The sequence below is a fragment of the Brachionichthys hirsutus genome, chromosome 8, assembly GCF_040956055.1.
Source record: "Brachionichthys hirsutus isolate HB-005 chromosome 8, CSIRO-AGI_Bhir_v1, whole genome shotgun sequence".
NCBI classification, from domain to species: Eukaryota; Metazoa; Chordata; class Actinopteri; order Lophiiformes; family Brachionichthyidae; genus Brachionichthys; species Brachionichthys hirsutus.
In genome coordinates, this window is record NC_090904.1 from 6520224 (window position 1) to 6540776 (window position 20553).

At 40.9% G+C, this 20553-nt stretch overlaps 2 protein-coding genes across 2 annotated transcripts; both read right to left on the bottom strand.

Annotated features, from left to right (window-relative positions):
- Positions 1–470: 470 nt before the first annotated feature.
- rbm6 (RNA binding motif protein 6) lies at positions 471–13609 on the bottom strand. The gene is made up of 22 exons (XM_068742594.1): positions 13563–13609; positions 10140–11673; positions 9964–10053; positions 9815–9884; positions 8899–8972; positions 5847–5921; positions 4795–5083; positions 4311–4468; positions 4115–4215; positions 3976–4036; positions 3808–3883; positions 3661–3722; positions 3457–3571; positions 2998–3095; positions 2284–2628; positions 2057–2206; positions 1876–1941; positions 1546–1773; positions 1386–1460; positions 1202–1299; positions 1063–1114; positions 471–975 (listed from the first exon to the last, which is right to left on the bottom strand). The coding sequence occupies exons 1-22, from the start codon at positions 13607–13609 to the stop codon at positions 883–885; spliced, it is 3957 nt and encodes a 1318-aa protein (XP_068598695.1). The 3' UTR covers positions 471–882.
- A 2101-nt stretch (positions 13610–15710) lies between these two features.
- On the bottom strand, positions 15711–18775 carry LOC137898077 (caM kinase-like vesicle-associated protein). The gene is made up of 10 exons (XM_068742074.1): positions 18681–18775; positions 18457–18588; positions 17573–17647; positions 17310–17448; positions 17082–17202; positions 16912–16987; positions 16663–16799; positions 16465–16543; positions 16266–16353; positions 15711–16034 (listed from the first exon to the last, which is right to left on the bottom strand). Exons 1-10 carry the CDS (start codon positions 18773–18775, stop codon positions 15711–15713), a joined length of 1266 nt encoding a protein of 421 aa, XP_068598175.1.
- Between the last annotated feature and the right edge of the window lie 1778 nt (positions 18776–20553).

Here is a 20553-nt window from a genome sequence, read left to right on the forward strand (position 1 = left end):
TATCTGCCGTTTGTCATGGGCTGTAGGATCCTGTGCTCTCATTACTCGTCTCAGGAGCCAGTATATCAGCACATCGACACAATCCCCTACATCCCCTGAACCCCAGTTACGGGGAGGCTGAGGGCTGGTTCCTTTATTCAAAGGTCAGATTGATGGATTCTTGTTTACTCCTGCATCGCACAACTGGGGAGCATTAAAGCTGCATCCGACAGAAGAGAGATCATGTTAGGTGTGATGGCAATGCCAGAATTTACTGCAAATATATATATCCACTTAAATGTTTGCATTTATTTTTCTTTAATTAGGTGGTGATATTAATACTGTTGGACAGTTGTCATGCCGATGCATTAGACATTTGCTGCCCTCTAGTGGCCCAGTTGTGCAAGTATAGTAATCTCACACAGACTCAAAGAGATCTGTGGCAGAACACCGGCTGCAATGTGAAATTAGGAACACTGGGTCATTTCCCCAATTTTTTTTTTTATTAAAATGTGTACATGTAATCGAAATTTTTAAACACGAAAATGTAAAAATGTCTAAAACAAAAGCTGACCATGGACCGTGCAACATAATTTTTTGCAAATAAAATCTGGACACATTTCACGAGTTCTACATGCAGGCCACACCTAAAACGTTGTAAAATTCTTCAAAAGCATGAATAAACACTTTCTAGACATCAGCCATTGTTGACAATGTCAGTTTATTTTGACTTTAGCTGTAGCCTTGGTGTACTTCATGTCTCCTCATTTCAGCGTAAAAAAAATAGTTTTACAGTCCATTATGCCCAAGGCAGAGAAACAGACTCAAAGTGATTCCTTGTGCTCGGCAGGCATGTATGTTATTAATGATTTCCATATCAAGAAAGGGCGTGTTGAGATTAGATCAGTCCAGTTCCTTGTAGCGGGCAAACATGGCTTTGCGCACTGCTTGCTTGTAGGTACTATGGTCCCAAACTACAGGCTCCTTCTTTTTCTTCTGTAAAAGACAAAAGTGCAATGTAAGGTTTAATAAATTAGAAACATTAAAACAAGGTTTAGCCGTGAAATAGAGCAACAAACCTACCGTAACCGGTTCTGATCCCAATCCAGGTCTATCACTGATTTTACTCGACTCCCTAAGTGTAAAGAGAAAGAAACGAACAACAAACAAACATGTGTTACATCCACTTGAACGCTTTAATTCCAGTATTACCAACACCTACCTGGAGCCCCCAGCCCAGTTATTTTGATGATGTGCCTGTTGGTGATGGTGTTTTCTTCTTTTCTGCTCAGGTGATCTGGGCGTTTCTTTAGCATTAAGCTGTGAAGAACACGTTTCACCTTTAGTCATCAATTAAGAACTTTATAGCCACCGTAGCATTTTTTCCTAAATCAACTATTTCTCACTTCTTTTTCCTGATTCTCTAGTGCCTCGAGCTCTTTCTTTGACCTCCTGATCTTTAGGTGGATCTCCATATTTTGCTGTGAATAAAACAGTGTGTTAAAGGTTATATTATAGAGCCACTGCTCCCTATTGCTCAGTCATACAGAAGGTCAGAGGTAGTACTTTGTGCAGGTCAGAAAGCTGCTGGTGGCGTATCAGAGCGTCTTTGTTGGGGAACTGTCTTCTACACAGCAGGCAGGCCATCTTTTTCCAGTCTGTCAGCTTCCCGTCTTTATCTTCCGATTGGCCGCTCTGGCTGGTTTTAGCAACATCCTCCTTATCGTCTTCCACTTCCTCGTCACTTCCAGCTCCGTAGTCTGATGCCAGCAGACCCAGGGAGTCCATTGGACGCTGGGGAAGGAAACCAGATGAATGACACCTGCCAAGATCCCTGAAACATCTAAAATTAAATAGGCACTTTAAAGAAAAAGCCACAATGCAGAGGATTCCTACCTTTGACTTTTCTTCCTTCTTAGGAGGAGCAAGGGGCTTCTTAAAAAGATCGTCTGCCCCGGCGATCTAAGGACATAAAGAAAGAACAAGACAAAAATAATCAATTTTTTTCGTAGCTTTAGTAATCCTAAATATAAATGCAGCTTAGAAAACGTGTCCTTCTTAGCATTAACCCCCTAACCTTTCTCTCAAAGATGGCAAAACCAGCATCAGCCGACTTGGACTGCCTCTTGTCATCGTCCAGTCCACCTTTCAACACTGGCGATGCGGCACGAACGCTATCCTTCTGACGATTCTGCATCTTCGCCCAGCGCTCCATGTCTTTCATTATCTGCAAACAGAAACACATTTCAAGCCTTTCATGTTTACTTCACACGTTGTCTTCTGCTCTCGTTACTGAAAGGCCACCTTGACAGCAGCCAGACTTCTCGGCTTCTCATCTTTGTCCTTTTTAGCGGGGTCTTCTTCGTCTTTCTTATCGGGGGCTGCTGTAGAAGTTGAGCCCGGCTCCGGGGCAGCACCGTCAGCAGGAATGGGATCTAGCTCTGATGATGCCGTGTCGAGGGGATCCTCTGACGGAGTTTTCTTCATGTCCAGAGGAGCATCTGCTGCTGGATTGGAAAGAATGGCCTGGTCTAAAGCGGTCATGATGCCAGGCTGGGTCTCAATCGAAGTCCCTCCAGGAACTGGGACGTAGGTCTTTGATGAGGCATCCCAGTACAAGTACTCTTGTGTTTGAGCATTGTAGAAGTACTAAATTACAAATGAGTGACAACAAAACAATTTAAAGACATGTTGAATGTAGTTGAAGTGTCATTATCATCAATCAGTTTTATAGAATGAAAATTATTGTGATGCTTGAAATCCAAGATATGAGGATTAAAGCTTTTTTGCTAGCCTGGACACGGGAATAAAAACTGAGAATTTACTGGATCAATCTTAAATGTTCACAACACAGGAGAACGGTTTTCTTACGGTATACAATTACTGTACTTCTGGGTAGATGTGTGTCCCCCTTTGTTACCAAAATAGCATGTGGATAAAGACAAAAAGTCTCTGGAGCTTCCGACCACTCATACGTAAGAGAAAAGACTGGAACACTGTGTTGTCTTTTGCTCTCACCCTTGAGCTTGGGTCGTAGTATAACGTTGTCTCAGGATCATAGTAGAATCCTGATGTGGCATCAAACAAGTAGTTGGTCATGTCTGGAATCTCATAGCCTGGAGGAATTCAGACAAATCTATGAAACATCTGCATTGAGATTTCATTGTCTGGCAGAACCTCTTGTTCAGTGTGACGAATGAGACACAATCCAAGCCACATCAGCAAAGGAGAAGTCTTGCTAAATGAATACACTGAGAATCGGTTCCACATTCCCTAATTCAGAGAGTGAAAACCTCCCATTTGGTCTCATCTAAATATCTGATACAAGTTAAATACGGGAACTGGTTGCTCTTTATTTTCTGTAAAATCACAGCCTGTTATACACCAAAGTACCGGTAGTTAACAACAATGTTGCAACTCCACTGACAGTTGATAATTTACACCTTCCTGGACTTCAATTCTTTGCTCATATCTTACCACAAACAGAAGATGCATCTGCGCCGACGTCAGCCGCAACAGATTCTGTGGAAACTGGGAGTCCGCCAGCCTGGTGTGACGGATCTGCAGGTGGAGTTTCACAATAGCCAGCTCCCTACAGCGTGTAACAAAAATGTAGCGTTTACCACACCGCGTTGAACCAAGGGATCTAAAGTTTTAGGTTTTTTTGCTTTGTAACCCTACCTGTCCAATGCTTGGGTTCGTTAACGGAGCAGGATTAGTGTCGCTGATTACTAAATCACCTGCTGATACAAAATAAAAGTAGCACTTTAAAAAAAGTCTAGCAATTTGTAGAACTGATCCACATAAGAAATAAGACAAAATCCTTACCTGGCATTGCAGGAGGGGTTCCAGCAGGCGGTGGCATAGGTTGCAAGAACTGTGGCGGTTGTGGGAACTGCTGTGGCTGAAATGCCAGAAGACACACGTATGTCAGAACTCTCATCATCCTGCTCTTTGATAACAGCAGAAAACAAGAACACAGCTTACTCCCATCACGCCGGCCTCAGGCGGATATCCAAGGACAGAACAGTTTGGTTTATCCAAATCTTTTCTGAAACTGAAGTAGAAAAGCATCAGTAACGGACAAGTTAAGAATCCTCGATGAGATGCAGCTCAAAAATCACAACCGACTTACTTTTGGTTTTTGAGAGGTTTTGCAACCTCAGCATAAACTCTGACTCCATCAATATTTAAGAATCTGGGTTTGGTGAGGAGCTCAACAAGGCGCACTACTTGCTAAAAAAGAAGATCCAATTGTTAAATGTGTGTGTGTGTGGGGGGGGGGGGGGGGGAGAATCAGTGACCATAAACAGTGTTCCGAGTTTTGGTACCTCATGGGAGTCCATGTCAACGAAGCAGAAACACCTGACTCCTGGTGGCTTGGCCTTCACAAGGCGAACATTTCTTTCATCTAGATATGCGAAGGGATCCAAGGCTTTCAGGATGGTCTCTACTGTGGTAGTGGGCTTCACATTTTTTATTATCATAGCTGTACAGTAAGACAAGGGAAAGTGTTTGATTTGATTATGAATGAATGAATGAATACATTTTATTTTCAAACATGTGTAAATATGTTACTATTTGTACATACAAATACTGATATAAGACAAAAAAAACACCCAAAAGACAAACACGGAACAGTTTGAGAAAGGAGTAGGAAGTGGAACACTTAAAAAAAAACAATTCCTACCCCTTTCTAACTATTTTTCCGTTTGTAACAAAATATTCAACATAAATGTCAAGCAATTGCACAAGATGTTAATGAAACGATGAGTGTTTACAGCCGTTAACACTCAGGAGGTGACGTCAACATACTTTTGCTATCTTTAAAGACCGACTCAGATTTGAATGAACCCTGAGGATGGTTGCGGTTGCCCCCGGACTCTGCCTGATGCTCGGGGTCTTGCTGTTGAAGCTGTTGGTCCACCTGCTGCTGCCAGGCCTCTGGGGTCAGGTCAGAGCTGCGCTGCCATTGGCTTTGGGACGAGGACTCCAAAAGGCCTTTGGGATCAGATGCATTCAGGTCGGTCTTCAGCTGATCTAAAGGTTCATCAGGTTTAGGCAACTGGGGCTCCTGGAATTGAGGCATTTTGTGATCCGATTCCTAAATTAAAGAAATATAGACCATTTCAATTACTTTTGTTAAAGTTAATAACATAACACAGTGGTAACCCGCCTTGCCCCGCTAACTTGTTAGTTTTCTATTGATGTAAGCATCAATTACTTTAATACATTTTTATGTAAAAAATCCTGTCAGGAGGAAGTTTAGTTTTTTTTTTCTACACACATGGACTAGACTAGAGGATCAATGACCTATACAGGAAATTTATGGGAGTTTTAATTGTGTCAGCAGAGAACTCGACTTGACATCTGCGTAATAGTGAAACGCGTCACTCCTGTAGAGCAGATAGTGAGGTGGTGTGGGTGCTGGCCCCATCGACAGAAACCCCAGTCCACTACTCTGAGGATATTTGAACTTTTCATTCTAGTGTACCGGTACATGAAAATTACTTCATCGTTCAACGTCACAGCAAAACAACCTGAAGATTGTCAGTGAAAGACAAACAAATGGATTAAATAGTTCAACATCTGCATTTCAGGCTTCAGTGGAACTTTTCCACAGCCAATTGCTGTCTCCATTGTCAAAATAAAAATGTTTTCTTTTGTATATCACGTTAGGTGCAGCGGAGGAAGTTGATTGGCTGTGGCGACCCCTCAAGGGACATGCCGAAAGTACAGAAGTAGTGTATATCATGTTAAAACAAAGCTGGGTAAATTTGATATATATTTTTTTTAAGTGCCGCCTTTGTTTGAGAATTTAGAGTTTACTATTTGAATAAAAATGGATTTCCTGTCACTAAACTCACTTGAACACCTCTTTCACACTTCTCTGGATCGGTATACTTCAGGGACGTTGTTCTAGTGCCAACCTTCAGGGTCCCCTGAAAGAAGAACAGAAGCGATTAATCAGCATCACACTTAAACACCAAAGACATCCAACATGCACTGTGGCAAGTTTAACCTTCCTCTTCACTGCTGAGGAACGAATACTGATGGAGGCATGCAAAGACCCGGACATGGACTATGCTTCACGCAGGCCATTTCTCGCCATTCTACGCTATATAATTTAAAGGGAACTACAATTTAAGGCTGTGGACTAACAATAATTGCCACTACCAACTAATCTGCAGATTATTAATCCAGAAAGTTTCAAGATCAAGTGAAAAGAGCTCATCAACATTTCATGGTCACATCTTCACCTTGCTTGTTTTGCCATCTCAAAAGTCAAAGAGACGCAGTTTCACTACGCTATAAAACAAAATGGTGAAGCCTGACAATTAAAACACCGGAATAAGAGAATGTTTGGCACACTGATTGAAATCTAATCAATTCTTTACTAAGACAGCCACTGATGGCCATTAACAGCTCTATCCAAAAAGGTTAGCATCTGGGTAGTATGAAAACAAAACACTGATCTCAGGATAGCAAGTGTGCAAACCAAACTATGCCATCATTAATGCTCCATTTCAAAGACTGATTCAATCACTTAGCTATTTAAAAGCAAATCTTGCAGGAAATCTGGATAACCTGCTCTGGATAACGTCCATTGTTCTGAAGAGATTGAGCATTTTAAGATGAATTCAAAGGGATTCACAACAAAAGTTTTTTGAGCAAACTAGTTTTTTGGAAATGAAACAGTTAGACCCTTCAGAGCTGCATCAAAGCGCCAACACGAGTACGCTTACACACACAATCATGTCAAAGTGACTCCATCCTTGATGTCAAAACTGCTGAGCACACAACTACACCCATTTCTGTTTTTCTTCTATAAGCGGAGCGTCATAAGAATAAATCTGTGTGCAACCAAACGCATTCAAAAGTGGAAATCAGAGAGACTGCAACACAAACGCCCACCGACCCACACAAACCAAAGAATAAGTGCTACTCAATAGCTTCTCAGATATGAATGAAGCACCTCTGTCACAGTCTGTGCTGCTGTTGAACAAATTCTTCAGAGAAGGTCCTAGAGAGCCGAGACCCAGGCGATGAGTTCAAGACAACAGGAAGAAACATACTCTTTAGTAAATTCAAAGATGATAGAAGAGAAATTTAGATTGTGGAAATAAAACCAAAAACAAAACTTCCAGAGGGCCTGCCAAAGAACTGCAATATAGAGTCTACAGCCACAGCAGCGGACTGGTAACACTGAAATACTTGAATACACAAGTGGAGTAACTGTTAAATTAATAAACCAAAGTATTAAAGGGGTTACTACAATTTGTGCCCTAAAAAGTTCATCCAGATGATTCGGTTGATATATTTCACAGTGAACCAGAAATGCAACTCATTGCGGGACTAGGAGAGGTTGGTATTCATCCCCTGGGAACCGTTGATATCCTGATCAGAATTTGTGCAAGTCCATCGAGTACATGCAGAAATATTTCACTGGATCATTAATACTTTAATCTGCTGTAGGCTCTATAGTAAATGTCAAGACACCCCTTCTCCGTACACACCTGTACCGCAGCTCATGAGAAACTGTCCAATAATTGTTGAAGCATTGCAAAAAGAAATAAAAATTGTAAACCTCCATGGTGCGAGAGGACATGCTGAAAAACCAACCCCATGAAAGTCCTCTGACGATGGTAATTAGCCATATAATATTTTGAGGGAATATATCAAATCGTCGATCATCCCCATCACCGATGTACCACGTTGCAGAATTACCAACTACAGATGTCACCTATAAGGTCACAGCAGCGACAGGCAAAACCACAGACGCAATATAGGCCCATAAAAGGCGTACATACTCATAACAATTATGATCACTAAATAACAATACCTTTCATTCGATTGGGTCAAAGCTGTTCATCTGAAAAGACAATCGATCTTGGAAAGTGTGAACTGCGTGCCGACAGTTAAAACAAAACTGTGTGGTTCTCGGTAACAAGGTCACGTTCAGACTCACTTTAACCCTGTGTGAATGAATCTGGATGAGGCAACTCCAGCACCGCAACCGCAATAAAAACGCAGGACAAATAAAATAAAGAGGCGATCCTCATTCGGCTCTTGAAAGACCGTTCCACTTCCTCCAGCAATGCGCTGCAGTTAATCAAGCACATACACATTCCTGGTAGATTTCTACCTTTCTACCTTTGAGCAACATGAACCTTCTGAGTAAACGTAAAACTGTCACCATGACGATTTTCCATGGTTGTACAATCTCTCGTGCTGAGGTTTTTTTTTTGCCATCTTATGTCTTTCGCCCGATTCTTTTGTTGCTCCGACTAGAAGTCCATATCACCTGTACCCAGAGCAAAACTCCACACTCAGCTGATTCTTATATCATTAAAATGTGAAGGCATTAGGAAGGACAGTGTTCAAACTGCATTTGCTTCCTCGACAAAAAGAAAAAGTCTCCATAAGCCAAAAAGAAAGTAAAAAAACCCCACAAAGACACCAAACAAAGCTCTTCCAACTGGCTACTTGCAACCCCTTCACTCTTAATATCGTTATGCTTTCTTAGTCCTACGCTGCACCTGAGAATATGCTTTCAAATGTGAAATTCCAGGACTGGTATGACAAGTTAACAATGGGAGGGAACCCTGTACCACATGACTGCACACATCCAGTGCTGAAGCTGTTAAATATCCTTCTTAAACATTTTAAATTGTTAAACAAGTAACTTGTAACACTACCATTATTTGTGTAACACATTTTATAAATTTGTTGGTTTAAAATATTACCATGTTCGAGTGTCAACAAGTGTACTCTTTGTCTCAACCAAAATAAATAAATATAAAAACTAAAAGAGCAACCCCTTTCCAGGTTGTTCCTCCCCCAGCTACTAATTTGCCCTCTCAACCCCTCGTAATCCTGATAGCAGACGGCCTTCTTAGAGTGACGAGGATGGGCCACCTTGTTGGACTCCATGAAGTGGACTGCATCCTGGAGGTTTAAAAACTCCACATAGGCCGTATCGTAGCTGTAACCTGGGGACAGCATTTAAAATACAGATGAGTTTTTGTTAGTCAATGCCAGTAATGTCAGTCACCCACTAAAACATAAAGACAGCACTTTATGAAAACATCGAGAGCAGTGTGAGCACGTTTTTACAGCTTTACTGACATACCTTTTCTGGAAAACGTATATTGTTTATGCTTTTTTTTTCTAGTCAACCTTCTGATGGCCTCGGTCTTATTGGACTTTGACGGGAAAGGCTTTGATAAAGCCAGGCCTTAACAGACAGATATTATCCAGACCAGTGAATGACTGTGAATGGCACCACAAACTTCTTCCTGTGAGAAATGTATGATCTTTATGCTAAAAGTAAGGCCTTTGAGACATAATTATACGCACAAAAAGGCTGGACATTATCTATAGCCATTTCTACAACAATCCACCGTGGAAAACTTTCTAAATTTCAGACCAACAGGATGAACAAAGCACGACAACCTCCATTTCAGGTTTATTGACCGTCTTTCCATTACACTATAATCACTCTATACTAATACAGTAAAAGTTCCCTGAAGAACACAAAGTAAGTCTCTCGTCACAGGCTTTATTTTTGTGAAGGGAACTGAATATCACTCTCCAAAACCCTCCAAATCCCTTTTTGATAATGACCATGCATCCTCAGACATGAAAGAGAAAGGCCTAACAAAGCCCCATCTTCTGCTTCCGCTGAGCGAGTCAACAGACGCCACAAACAAACTTGGCAAAAAAAATAAAACAAATGAAAAGCGGTGTTTCAAATATCGTAAAGCGAAATGTCGAAGGGCATGTGAGCGATCGATTGCCCCAAACAGTTTCAAAAAGAAAAGTTCATTTTTACCTGGCACAACATTTTTGATTTTCATCCCCTGCATCGGCACACCTTCAAGGTCAGTAAAGGCACCAAGAATCTGCAACAAACACATCAAAATAAGCTAAGCACGGCTTTCTAGGTCAACTAACAATAGATTTGATCAGTTTTATAATTACCTGCTCCATTGTGGCAGCCTTTGGAATACCAATTATTGATATTGTATTGGAAACTTTGTCCTCCACTGATGAACTTCTGTAATCTTGATCCTTTTTAAAAGACATTTTCAATCAAATGTTTATTATGGACCATCAAACGTTTTACCAATACTATTGAAAACGAAAACCCCACCAACCTGAGAACCAGATTCATTAAATCTTGATGGAGTAATGGGTTTAGACTGTTTGATGAGTTTCTCTGGAGTTGGCAATGCCTCGGGTTTGTATTCAAAAGCCCTTCCAGAAGCCGTTCTGTAATCAATGTCTCTGTAGTCTTGGTCCCTCACCTGTACAGTGCTGCTGCTTGGGAAAGCACCATCTTCCCCTATCTTACATCTGGCAGTTCCTTGATTGGGTGGGATATCCTTCAACCCTTCAAAGCAACCAATCGGTGCTTGAATCTCAAGTGTGGGCTGATTCTTCTCTTTCTGGTAAGGGAGCATTTCATCTTGATTTGATTTTTTCTGACCGAGTTTCTGGTCCTTTTCTTGAAGCCAAGGTTTCTCCTTCTCATTTTCTCTAACGCGAGGGATAGGAAGAAGGCTTACTCCTGGGATTGTGCGATCTTGTAGATCTTTGTTGCCAATTGCTGGTGGATTCACAGAGGGAAAGCGGTCACTACATGGAAAACCAACACCTTTCCCTGGGAATGCAACAGAGGGCCGACCCCGTTCCTGATAAGGCGGTTGATTTTTTAGTGTCATGCCTCTGCCAAAACCTATAGAGAAGTTGGGATCGGGCACACCTCCCATACCTTTACTTATCTTGTCCTTTTGACGATTCTTCCATTCCTCCGCAAGAGTAAGCTCTTCACCACTTCGATAATCCATTAGAGGACTACCACTTGAAACTGGGTATTCTCTCTCTTTCAGTCTGGCTTCAGCACCCACAAACTCTGACCTGGCCTGTGTGCCACCAACATCTGAAGGCATATTGGACCTTGTCCTGTCGGACGAGACATTACTGTTTCCAAATCTTAAGGGAGATCGATCCCTATCTTGAAATTCAGTGGTTGGTCCAAGACGATTTCTGAAATCCATATCGGAATCAAATCCACCTCTTGGATTTAATGGTGGTCCTCCTCTTCCATCAGTGTCCATCATCCTGCCTTCATGTGATGGGAAGTCCATGTTGAAGCGATCCGTGTTACCAAGGCCAGTGGGGGGCCTGTCATGCATGTTCCTAAATCCATCTTTTCGTTCCATTCTGTCATTGGGGAATCCTCCTCTCCTTCCATCAATATTGGGATTATTAAACTGTGGCATGTTGTAATCAAGGGACCCTCTGTTTCTTGCATCTATAAATCGGCTGTTTTGATCCCGTGGTGGCATGCCCCTCCCTCCCACGTCTATGGAATTCCTGCCTGGTCCTGGGAAACCAGGATTCATCAGTTTCTCTCGAATGGATGTTTCGAAGTGCTTTCTAAGGTTGAAGTCCGGCTCTTCCCCAGGTCTGAAAAAATCTCTGTTAGGCTCTCTACCTCGCATATCACGTGGGTCCATATTCCTGCCTCTCATAGGTGGTCCATCCATCCTTCTCATGTCCATTGGTGGTAGATCTAGGGGTCTTGGGCCCATATGTCCCATGAAACCCATATTCATACCAGCTCTTGCTCTATAATCAGGCATGGGACGATCTCTGCTGCCAAATATGCCTCCATGACGATCACCACTGGAATAAGAAACCATGTCACTACAGTACAGTATTGACAGTTCTTAGCAGCTCTTTAAGTCTGACATTATTTAACTTTCACCGATAGGGACTTGGTGCTGTTGGTAAATAGAGGAGAAGCGTGGGGCAAGACTACAGTACCCCCACTGATTTGTACACCATGCTCTGAAGTTGTTTATTCATGTTAGCTGTGGTCCATCTTTGTAAAGGATAATAGTTTGGCACAGCCAACTCCACGTTATTCAGAGCCCCGCTTTATGTGCTACAGCGGTCCACGGTGGAGCCGGGCTGGAAATAACCCGTGAAGCAAAAACTGCACGGCACCACAGAAACTGAAAATTAACATAAGCGATTATGAAACGTATTAATGAACTGATAAACAGAACCAAAATAAAAACTCTGTACATCACCCTGCATTGGTCAATTTTCAATAGTTACAGTGGTACCTCGACTTACGAATGTCCCTACATCCGAAATTTTCAGGTTACGAGGTTTCTGAATGGGAAAATATTGCCTCTTGTTACGGAAGCATTTCAGGATACGAGGTGAACTCTGGGAGCGGCGAATAGCGCTATTCGCCGCTCCCAGAGTTCCCCGAACGTAAACAAACTTGTAGCTGCTCTGCCATTGGCTATCGCCTAAAATCTGCCCGGCAACCCATTGCGTATGCGTGTATCCCGGCATGCTACGTGTATCCCGGCATGCTACGTGTTCGTGTGTATGCAGCGAGAGAGAGAGAGAACCCACGTTATTCGCAATGGACCCCAAAACAGGAGAAAAGAAGAGGAAGAGACTTTTTCTGGCCATAGAAACAAAGAAAGAGATACTAGAAAGGTACGAAAAGGGGATGCGTTTGAGCGATCTCGCAAAAGAATATGGCCGTAATACATCAACGATCAGCACGATAATAAAACAAAAGGAAGCCCTAAAAGCTACGGTTCCTTCCAAAGGCCTCTCTGTAATTTCCAAGAGGCGGTCAGCAGTGAACGACGAGATGGAGAGGTTGCTACTCATGTGGATAAAAGACAAAGAGATCGCGGGTGACACAGTGACGGAGGCCATAATTTGCGCAAAAGCAATCGCCATTTTTACCGACATAGCGAAGGAGGACACAGGCGAAGGAAATTCGGCACAAGGACCACACCCGGAGTTTAAGGCATCGCGTGGGTGGTTCGAGAAGTTTAAAAGGAGGACTGGACTTCACTCTGTTGTTATAACAGCTAAACGGTAAAATAAGATTTTTATTATTTTCTTTATTCTTTGGATTTTTTACATGATGTGCCTCTCGTTTTATGTTTATTGTGCGGTAATCTAATTTTAACATGCATTTGTTTCATGTTCTGATGTGCTTTTATGTTTCAATAAAAAAATATCATACTTTTGCGGGGCTTGGAACGGATTACTGCATTTACATTCAAAATGCGTCTCTACTTACGATATTTTCACGTTACGAGGTTAGTCCCGGAACGGATTAAATTCGTAAGCTGAGGTACCACTGTATATTCCAATGTAATTCACCAAATTCATACAATTTTAGCTTAAGTGTTTTTCTTTTATTCATTGTTGTGCTAGTTTCTCACTTCTCATATAGAAACGCCCGGCTAAGTAAAAACAACAATTAAAGTTATAGATGATTTGTTTGTTACCACAATACATTTTACAGACGAGGCATAAAATGATGGTACACTTGATTTTTTTTTATCCCTAATGCCCATCCGCTAGCAAGCAGCATTACAAAAAAAACAGCACTCTGATTTGAAATGATAATGCTTCTGTTAGATTTGAAAGTGTGTTATGACTGGATGATGTTCGTTTACCGAGCGGGTGGTCCTCCGGGTGGTCCTCCCCGTGGTCCTCCGGGTGGTCCTCCGGGTGGTCCTCCCCGTGGCCCTCCCCGTGGCCCCCCCCGTGGTCCGTGCCCACGTCCGTCCCACATTGTGAGCAAGGAGCTTGACTGCAAGCAAAGTTGGAGGTTAGCTCATCATCCTTTTATGAGGGTACATGAATACACCGCCCGTGACTCGCTAGTATATTGAAGATATATATATTTTTTTTATGGAATTTGACATAATCCGAAATAGAGTTGACGATCTTTGAGCGCACGGTCCCATAGCAGTGATTGTTCACGTCGACCACTCTGTTACCGAGATGATCTTCAAAGATGGCTGCAAACGTCATGGATCGAGCGCGTAACAGTGGCTGGCGTGATTGCTACTGCTGGCTGACTAATAATAGCAATCACTAGGCCTCTAAAATGTACGTCACAATATAAACAAACAAGCAGCGTCTACGGTAGTACCTCATATAACCAGAAGAAACCAAATTTAAGATCTGTAATGTTATTACAATACAGGAGAATAAACTACCGAGCTTTAATGGGAACCACCTTGGCCAATAGCTAAGGAGGCTTTCAGGGTGATGCTATCAGTGCTAACTGGGCTAACAAGACATGAGAACTGGTTTCATCGCGTTAGTTGCAGATGGACAACAACTGTCGAAATACAGCACATTTAGCTGAATGTTAACTACACTGTTCACCTCGAGATCTACTTTCTTCGGGACAAACCTTGCACGCTGGTGTATGGAGCGCAGTTTCGCCTCAATTTATTACGGAAATGTTCTTCTTCTGCAACGGAGCCACTGTCCGCCTTCTTCTTCTTCGTTGTTGAACCGCCATAAAGTGAAACGACACGCTGCCGGGCGAGTTGCTGCCCCCTAATGGTTATTAATTGCGCTGCTGTCACGTTCGAACTTTCTGTTGTTGCACCTCCGTGAATACCATGAATATTCCGTTAGCGCCTCATAACATAATTGGCCATCATCAATAGACATTGCCTAAGACATAAGCAATTATGCTAACGATTTTCTTATTTACTATATATATAGAAAAAGAAAAGATATCTTAATTTTTGACCAAAATGACGCTTTCTGTAGTGAAATTTTTAATGAAAGTGAAATGATTGCTGGAGTTTTAGCAATAGTGATATTGCTCACTTTATTCACACGCAAGCATTATAGCAACCTGTTAGCTCAGCTAAATGTTTCAAGACAGACATGAAATAAAAACACACACATATACAATGCAAATATACATAGTCATACAGTATATGGACTCAGGTATGAACTCTTAAACTTTACAATTACAAGTGACAACACAACAATACCTTAAACATCACTGCACATACATTGTTCTACATTTAGATTTGTGTGTTTTAATTGTAGTTTAAACAGTGAAAACTAAACAGAATGGCAAAAAAAAGCTAAAACATTCCCCCGACGCCACCCCTCCCCCCAAAAAAGAAATCAATTAGCAATGATAATCTAGTTGTTTATTCTGATACATTTAAGAACATTACTGCAACAAATATTAAGGCACTTAAAATTAAAAATATGCTTTCTTGCTGCCATAAAATTTTAAGTTTAACTTTTCTGCACTGAAGATATAGCAGTTAAATAGTTTGGTATTAAGGTATGAAAACAAATTGATTTTAAGAATGTGATTGCTCCCTGACAATCTGTAGAATATTTTAAAAAGGTCAGTTCTTCATTAAAATTTCAGTATATAGGTCTGAAGTGACCCAAAACCACCATAATAGTCATGTAGAAACATGGGAAAAGTGAGTTTTTCATCATATGATTAACTCTTTCAACTTATAACTCACAAGACATGTACTCAGGGTTTTAATTTCTGAAGCTAAAAACTAGCAATTTGAAATATATGAAATGAAATAAATATACCTATTTACAACAAGCTACTGAATTTATTTATGTTGTTTTCATGAAATTACACTAAATGTTTTTACAGAACAGCTACGTTGATACCAGCTTTAAATGGACTTATACACAAACTAACACGGGAAAGTGGAAAACACCATTCAACAGATTAATTAGTACTGTAGGCAAAATGATGAAATGCATGATGGGCAATAATTCAAACTGGGGAAGGCAAAACAGCAAAGACATAAATAATCATGCCAAATGTATTGGCTCTGCTCCACATGTGCTTGTTGATTGACAGGCATCCTCTTCTAGCTCTTCTATTTGTTTGATGTCTGGTCCTCCTTTCTTTGTGGCATTTGGGCAGCATCGCCGTTGTACCGTGATTGTGAATGCCCTTCCTGACTGGCTGCAACGGGTAGAGCGAGTGCAGAGATGCTGGCAGTCTGTGTGTCAGGAGCCTTTTCACGAAGCACAGCCTTTATGCTGGCTGCAACATTACTGCCGCCATCAGCTGGAGGAGCGTCAGTGCTGCAGAGTGTGTTGGGGACAGGTGCAGCCCCTGGAGCAAGACCCGAAGCCCCAGAGTCTCCTTGCTCAGATGCTCTAAGTCTCTTCATGAGGGTGGTCACTCTAACAGCCTTCTGTGAAGAATACAAGGATATGACTAAATTAAGTGAAACCATTCAAATTGATCTGGACAGATCCTCTGAGGAAGGAATGATACGTATAAACAATGCCTTTCCTAAAGCAGTGAAATGAACAAACACAGACTGAAGGCTTTGAAGGTCGGCCAACCACTACTTCAGTACCACATAATATTTTTAGCAAGCATTTATATATATATATATATATATATATATGAGAGGTAATACCTTCCATTTCGCTTTAGCAAAGTTCTTTTCTATCTGTGCACAAACCCCATCTTTGATGTTCTTGTCTGAGGCAGCATTTCCAGAAATCCTGCAAGGAAAACAAGAAAACTATTTTAATCACTTGTTTACAATATTGGTGGGACCCTTTTTTTTTACACAGTTCATGAGTTTTGACAATTTGTCTAACTATATATTTTACCATTCATGGCCAATAGCTTCCTGTGCAGTCAAGCGCTGATCTTGATCCACTTCCATCAAAGATGCCACTAATGTTTGGGCTGGAAAACATTAGTGGCAAACAAACAAACAAACAAATGGACATATAGACCCATAATAATAATAAGAACAGTAACAGCATTGCACTAATATACACTTTCATGATGTGATTTTCTCATACCAGAGTCTGAAATGTCATTCCAATATGGTGAATCAAATTCATAGTCTCCTGATAAAATCTTGAGGAACAGGTTCCTGTCACGATTGTCAGGGTCATCTTCATCAGTGTCGTCATAGAATGGGGGGTTTCCGGACAAACTATTGGCAGAGAAAGAATTTCATTGTGCAATATTTATTTTCATAAATTCACTGAAACATACTTCGAAATACTGAATAGCGGTTGATTTTAAACACATTACTGGGCACTTACAGTATATACATGATGACGCCAATGGCCCAGCAGTCCACAGGTCTTCCGTATCGCTGCCTGCCAACCACCTCAGGAGCTGTATGTAAAAGAAAACAACAACATTCAGAATAACAGATTATTGTTTATATTTTACAACTATACAACTAGAGTATCCGTTTTATGTCACTCACCAAGATATTCCGGAGTTCCGGATGGGTCCTTAATGAGTCCATTTTCCAGTTTTGCCAACTGGAAGTCACTAATAACAATTTTGGAGTGCTTCAACCGATTAAAGTACACCAAGTTCTCCAGCTGTAGGAGTGAACAAATAATGGTTGATCAAAATGGGAAGCAATCATGTAGACCGGTTATTCACACAATGCTATTATTTCTCACAAGATGTCAGCGAGGTAACATACCTTAAGATTCCTGTGGACAATTTTCAGAGAGTGCAGGTAAGCTACAGCTTCCAAGACCTGCCTCATAACATTGCTGGTGTCCCTCTCAGAGTAGTAACCTTGATCCAAGATCCAGTCAAACACTTCTCTGCCTGTAGCACTAAAGAGATTGAACATCTGAATTAAATGCATGTCAAAATAAATTGCTGCATGTTGAATAAAACATCAGTTTTACAAGAGCCGAGGAAGTACGGTACACGCCAAGTGCCTCCAATGATACTCACAGCTCCAGAAAAAGGAAGTACTCTTTTTTAGTTTCAAAAGCGTCAACCAGCTGGAGGATGTTGTGATGTTTCACCCTTTGAAATGCAAGAGAAATGGTGAAGACTAATATGTAGGGAAGTGCAGAGAATTCATTAGAATCAAAGTCCAAGCTACAGAGCTATAACTGATAACGATACACAGCACCATCCTTGTATAATGCCAATATGGAAACGGAACCACTTTATACAAAACAAAGATTTAAATGACAAAATTGGTGATATTCTAAGACTTTAACCAAAAATGTGTTTGCTTGTCACCAAATGCTTTCTATGTCTGGCGTGCAGTCGCCAGAAACCATTTGCAGTTGACAAAAAAGAAAAAAAGAAAAGAAAATGCAAACAGCTTTAAATAGAGAAGAATAAAATGCACAGTAGTTTTGTCTGAACAAATGGGCAGTGTAGATTTTAATAAATGTTAGTCAATAGGACATAAATCATAAATGGCCTATAATTGTGAAATTCACTCTTATGTGTTGCGGTGAATGGTGAGATGAAAGGAACATGTGACCCGATGCAATAATGTAGCTCACGGATCTGTTGCTAATCATTTTCTGGACAACAATGGAGGTCTATGACTCGCAGGAAGAAACTCCTAATTAGTTGTTGGGTTTATGGACAGAAATGAGTAGAAAAATGTTACCTATTACCCGACTTATCTCTTTTCGTGTTACGCTTTGATTGCACAGTGCAAAAACGTATGGCTGTTCTGCCACACTTTGCTATGCCTTTGTGTCTTTGGTTAGACCTGAAACTTCTGCTGATCCATTGTGATTACATCTCATCTCCGTTGAATAGACATCATCAGACATTTCAGCGCCATAATGAGCAGTTAAACGTTTACTTACATCTTCAAGATCCGTATCTCATTCTTGGCAGCTTTCCTCACTTTTCTTCCATCATTTTTGTGGAACTTTTTACAGGTGTACATTTTCAAGGTGGTCCGGTCCTTCGCCCGGAATATCTCACAAAACTCCTCCCTGTTACAAAGATGAACATTGTATGCATTGTATTTTGAACAAATGCCTTGACAGACTTTATGTACACCGCATTACTGCATGGCTGTACTCACGATTTGACAAGTTGCCCGAGGTCATACTTGTCGGTCACCTCTGACGGATTGTTGTAATCCTTCTTCTCCCCAAGTGACAGACAACTAAACGACATGGCAGCTCGTGGCCCCAGCCAGGGGATGATCTACCTCAGCAGAACCTGTTAACGACATGCAGCAAGTTGGATTTACCTGGTCAGTGCAGACTTGTATCTCCACACCATAATATGCATTAAATCACATATGACTGTGTCTAAGTTATCTGAGTACCGGCATGCTAATTTTAATCTCGCTAAGGGATAACATAAAACGACACTGATTCATTAAAGATAATACAAGCAGTGGGCACAATGATTGGATGGATGGTGCTGAATGAATCATCCATTTGAGAGAAGGTAAGTGTATGGAGGTTGTGGGAGGAAATCATTTTAAAGAAATCAAAGTCTCTGAATGCTTGTTTTATTCCACTCTGCAGTGAGTCAGCTCTGTATTGCAGCAGCGGCAGCAATGGAAGCATGATTCTCCCATCTGCTGTCCACAGACAGATGAACTTAACCCTGAACTGATGCTTTATCCTTAGCATAGTTTAAATGATTAATACTGTGTTAACTCAACAGTAGTATTTTGTTTAACACTGAATTTCTGTCAAAGCAGAAAGGAGATGTGTACGCAGTAATGACTTACATGCTGCACCTTTGCATAGCCATGGCGGGGTTTTTTAAAATTAAATTCCAAAGCAATAACCATGATGTAAAAATCATCACAGGGCAGAACTGCTCAGTAATATGGAGCATTGCCCACTGTGGGAAAGTTAAAAATAATGATTTCTGTAGAGCCAGAGACCACAATGTCAGCAGTACAATGTGTAAAATGTTTGAAAGGTCTATAAATATATAATTCTGTGTAGATATGCTGTTATAGCGCTATGGTATATGCTATAGAAAACAAGCAAAAATGTCTCTGTGATAATTTCACAGCCTAAATGAATAAACAATTAAAGAAAGAATCTGCTGCATTTGATTACCATGAAAACTGGAGAGGTATCGCTGACATGGCGGGAATGAACCTAGCCTGAGCTGCCATTGCAGTTGATGTATCCTCAGCGACACACATCATGGTAGTGCATTCACTGTTTTGAACCAGCTGCCTCTTTTATTTGCCACTTTATGACGAGTACTTTTCACGAAAGACTGAAGAATTTGAACTTTTAGACAATATTTTGTTGCATATGATGGCAATTTGCATCCCTGCTGCTACACAGAAGTATGCCACGCAATTTTCACCAGCAGCACCCTAAATACCAGCAAAATAGGAGGCTTTTATGTAAAATAGACACAGTTTGTTTTTGGCAGGCTTTATACAAAAAAAGAGGCATCCAGAGGAGTGGGAGTTGAAAAATTCTGACTGAAGTGCTGTGTCTAGAGCCTCAGTCAAGACCCTATCAGAGATTCCTCCTGGCTTACACATCCAGTAATATCTGTAGTGTAACAAAGAGTGTTATTATTAATATGAAATACAATTTGACAAAGAATTAATTAAGAGGCTGCTCTTTTAATTGACTTCAACAGTGTTATACAAATACAAAGAATATTCTGATGCAGAACATTTCATGTTCTGACACTGGCCTTTTAGGTGAAGACAGATGGCGACATTTAAAATGCACCTATTACTCTGTGATCAAATCTCCTCTGTGGAGCTGACCGGGTGCTACTTATGTATATTGCTTGGTTATGATGACTAATTCATTCGATTATTATACAGTTATTATGTGTTTAATTATTGATTTAGTGACTTAATGATTAAATGGAGCATATTATGTGTTCTATAAACTTCTAAATAATCCCTGACATCTGAAGCCCTATATGCACACCATACAATTTCAGTGACGTTGATA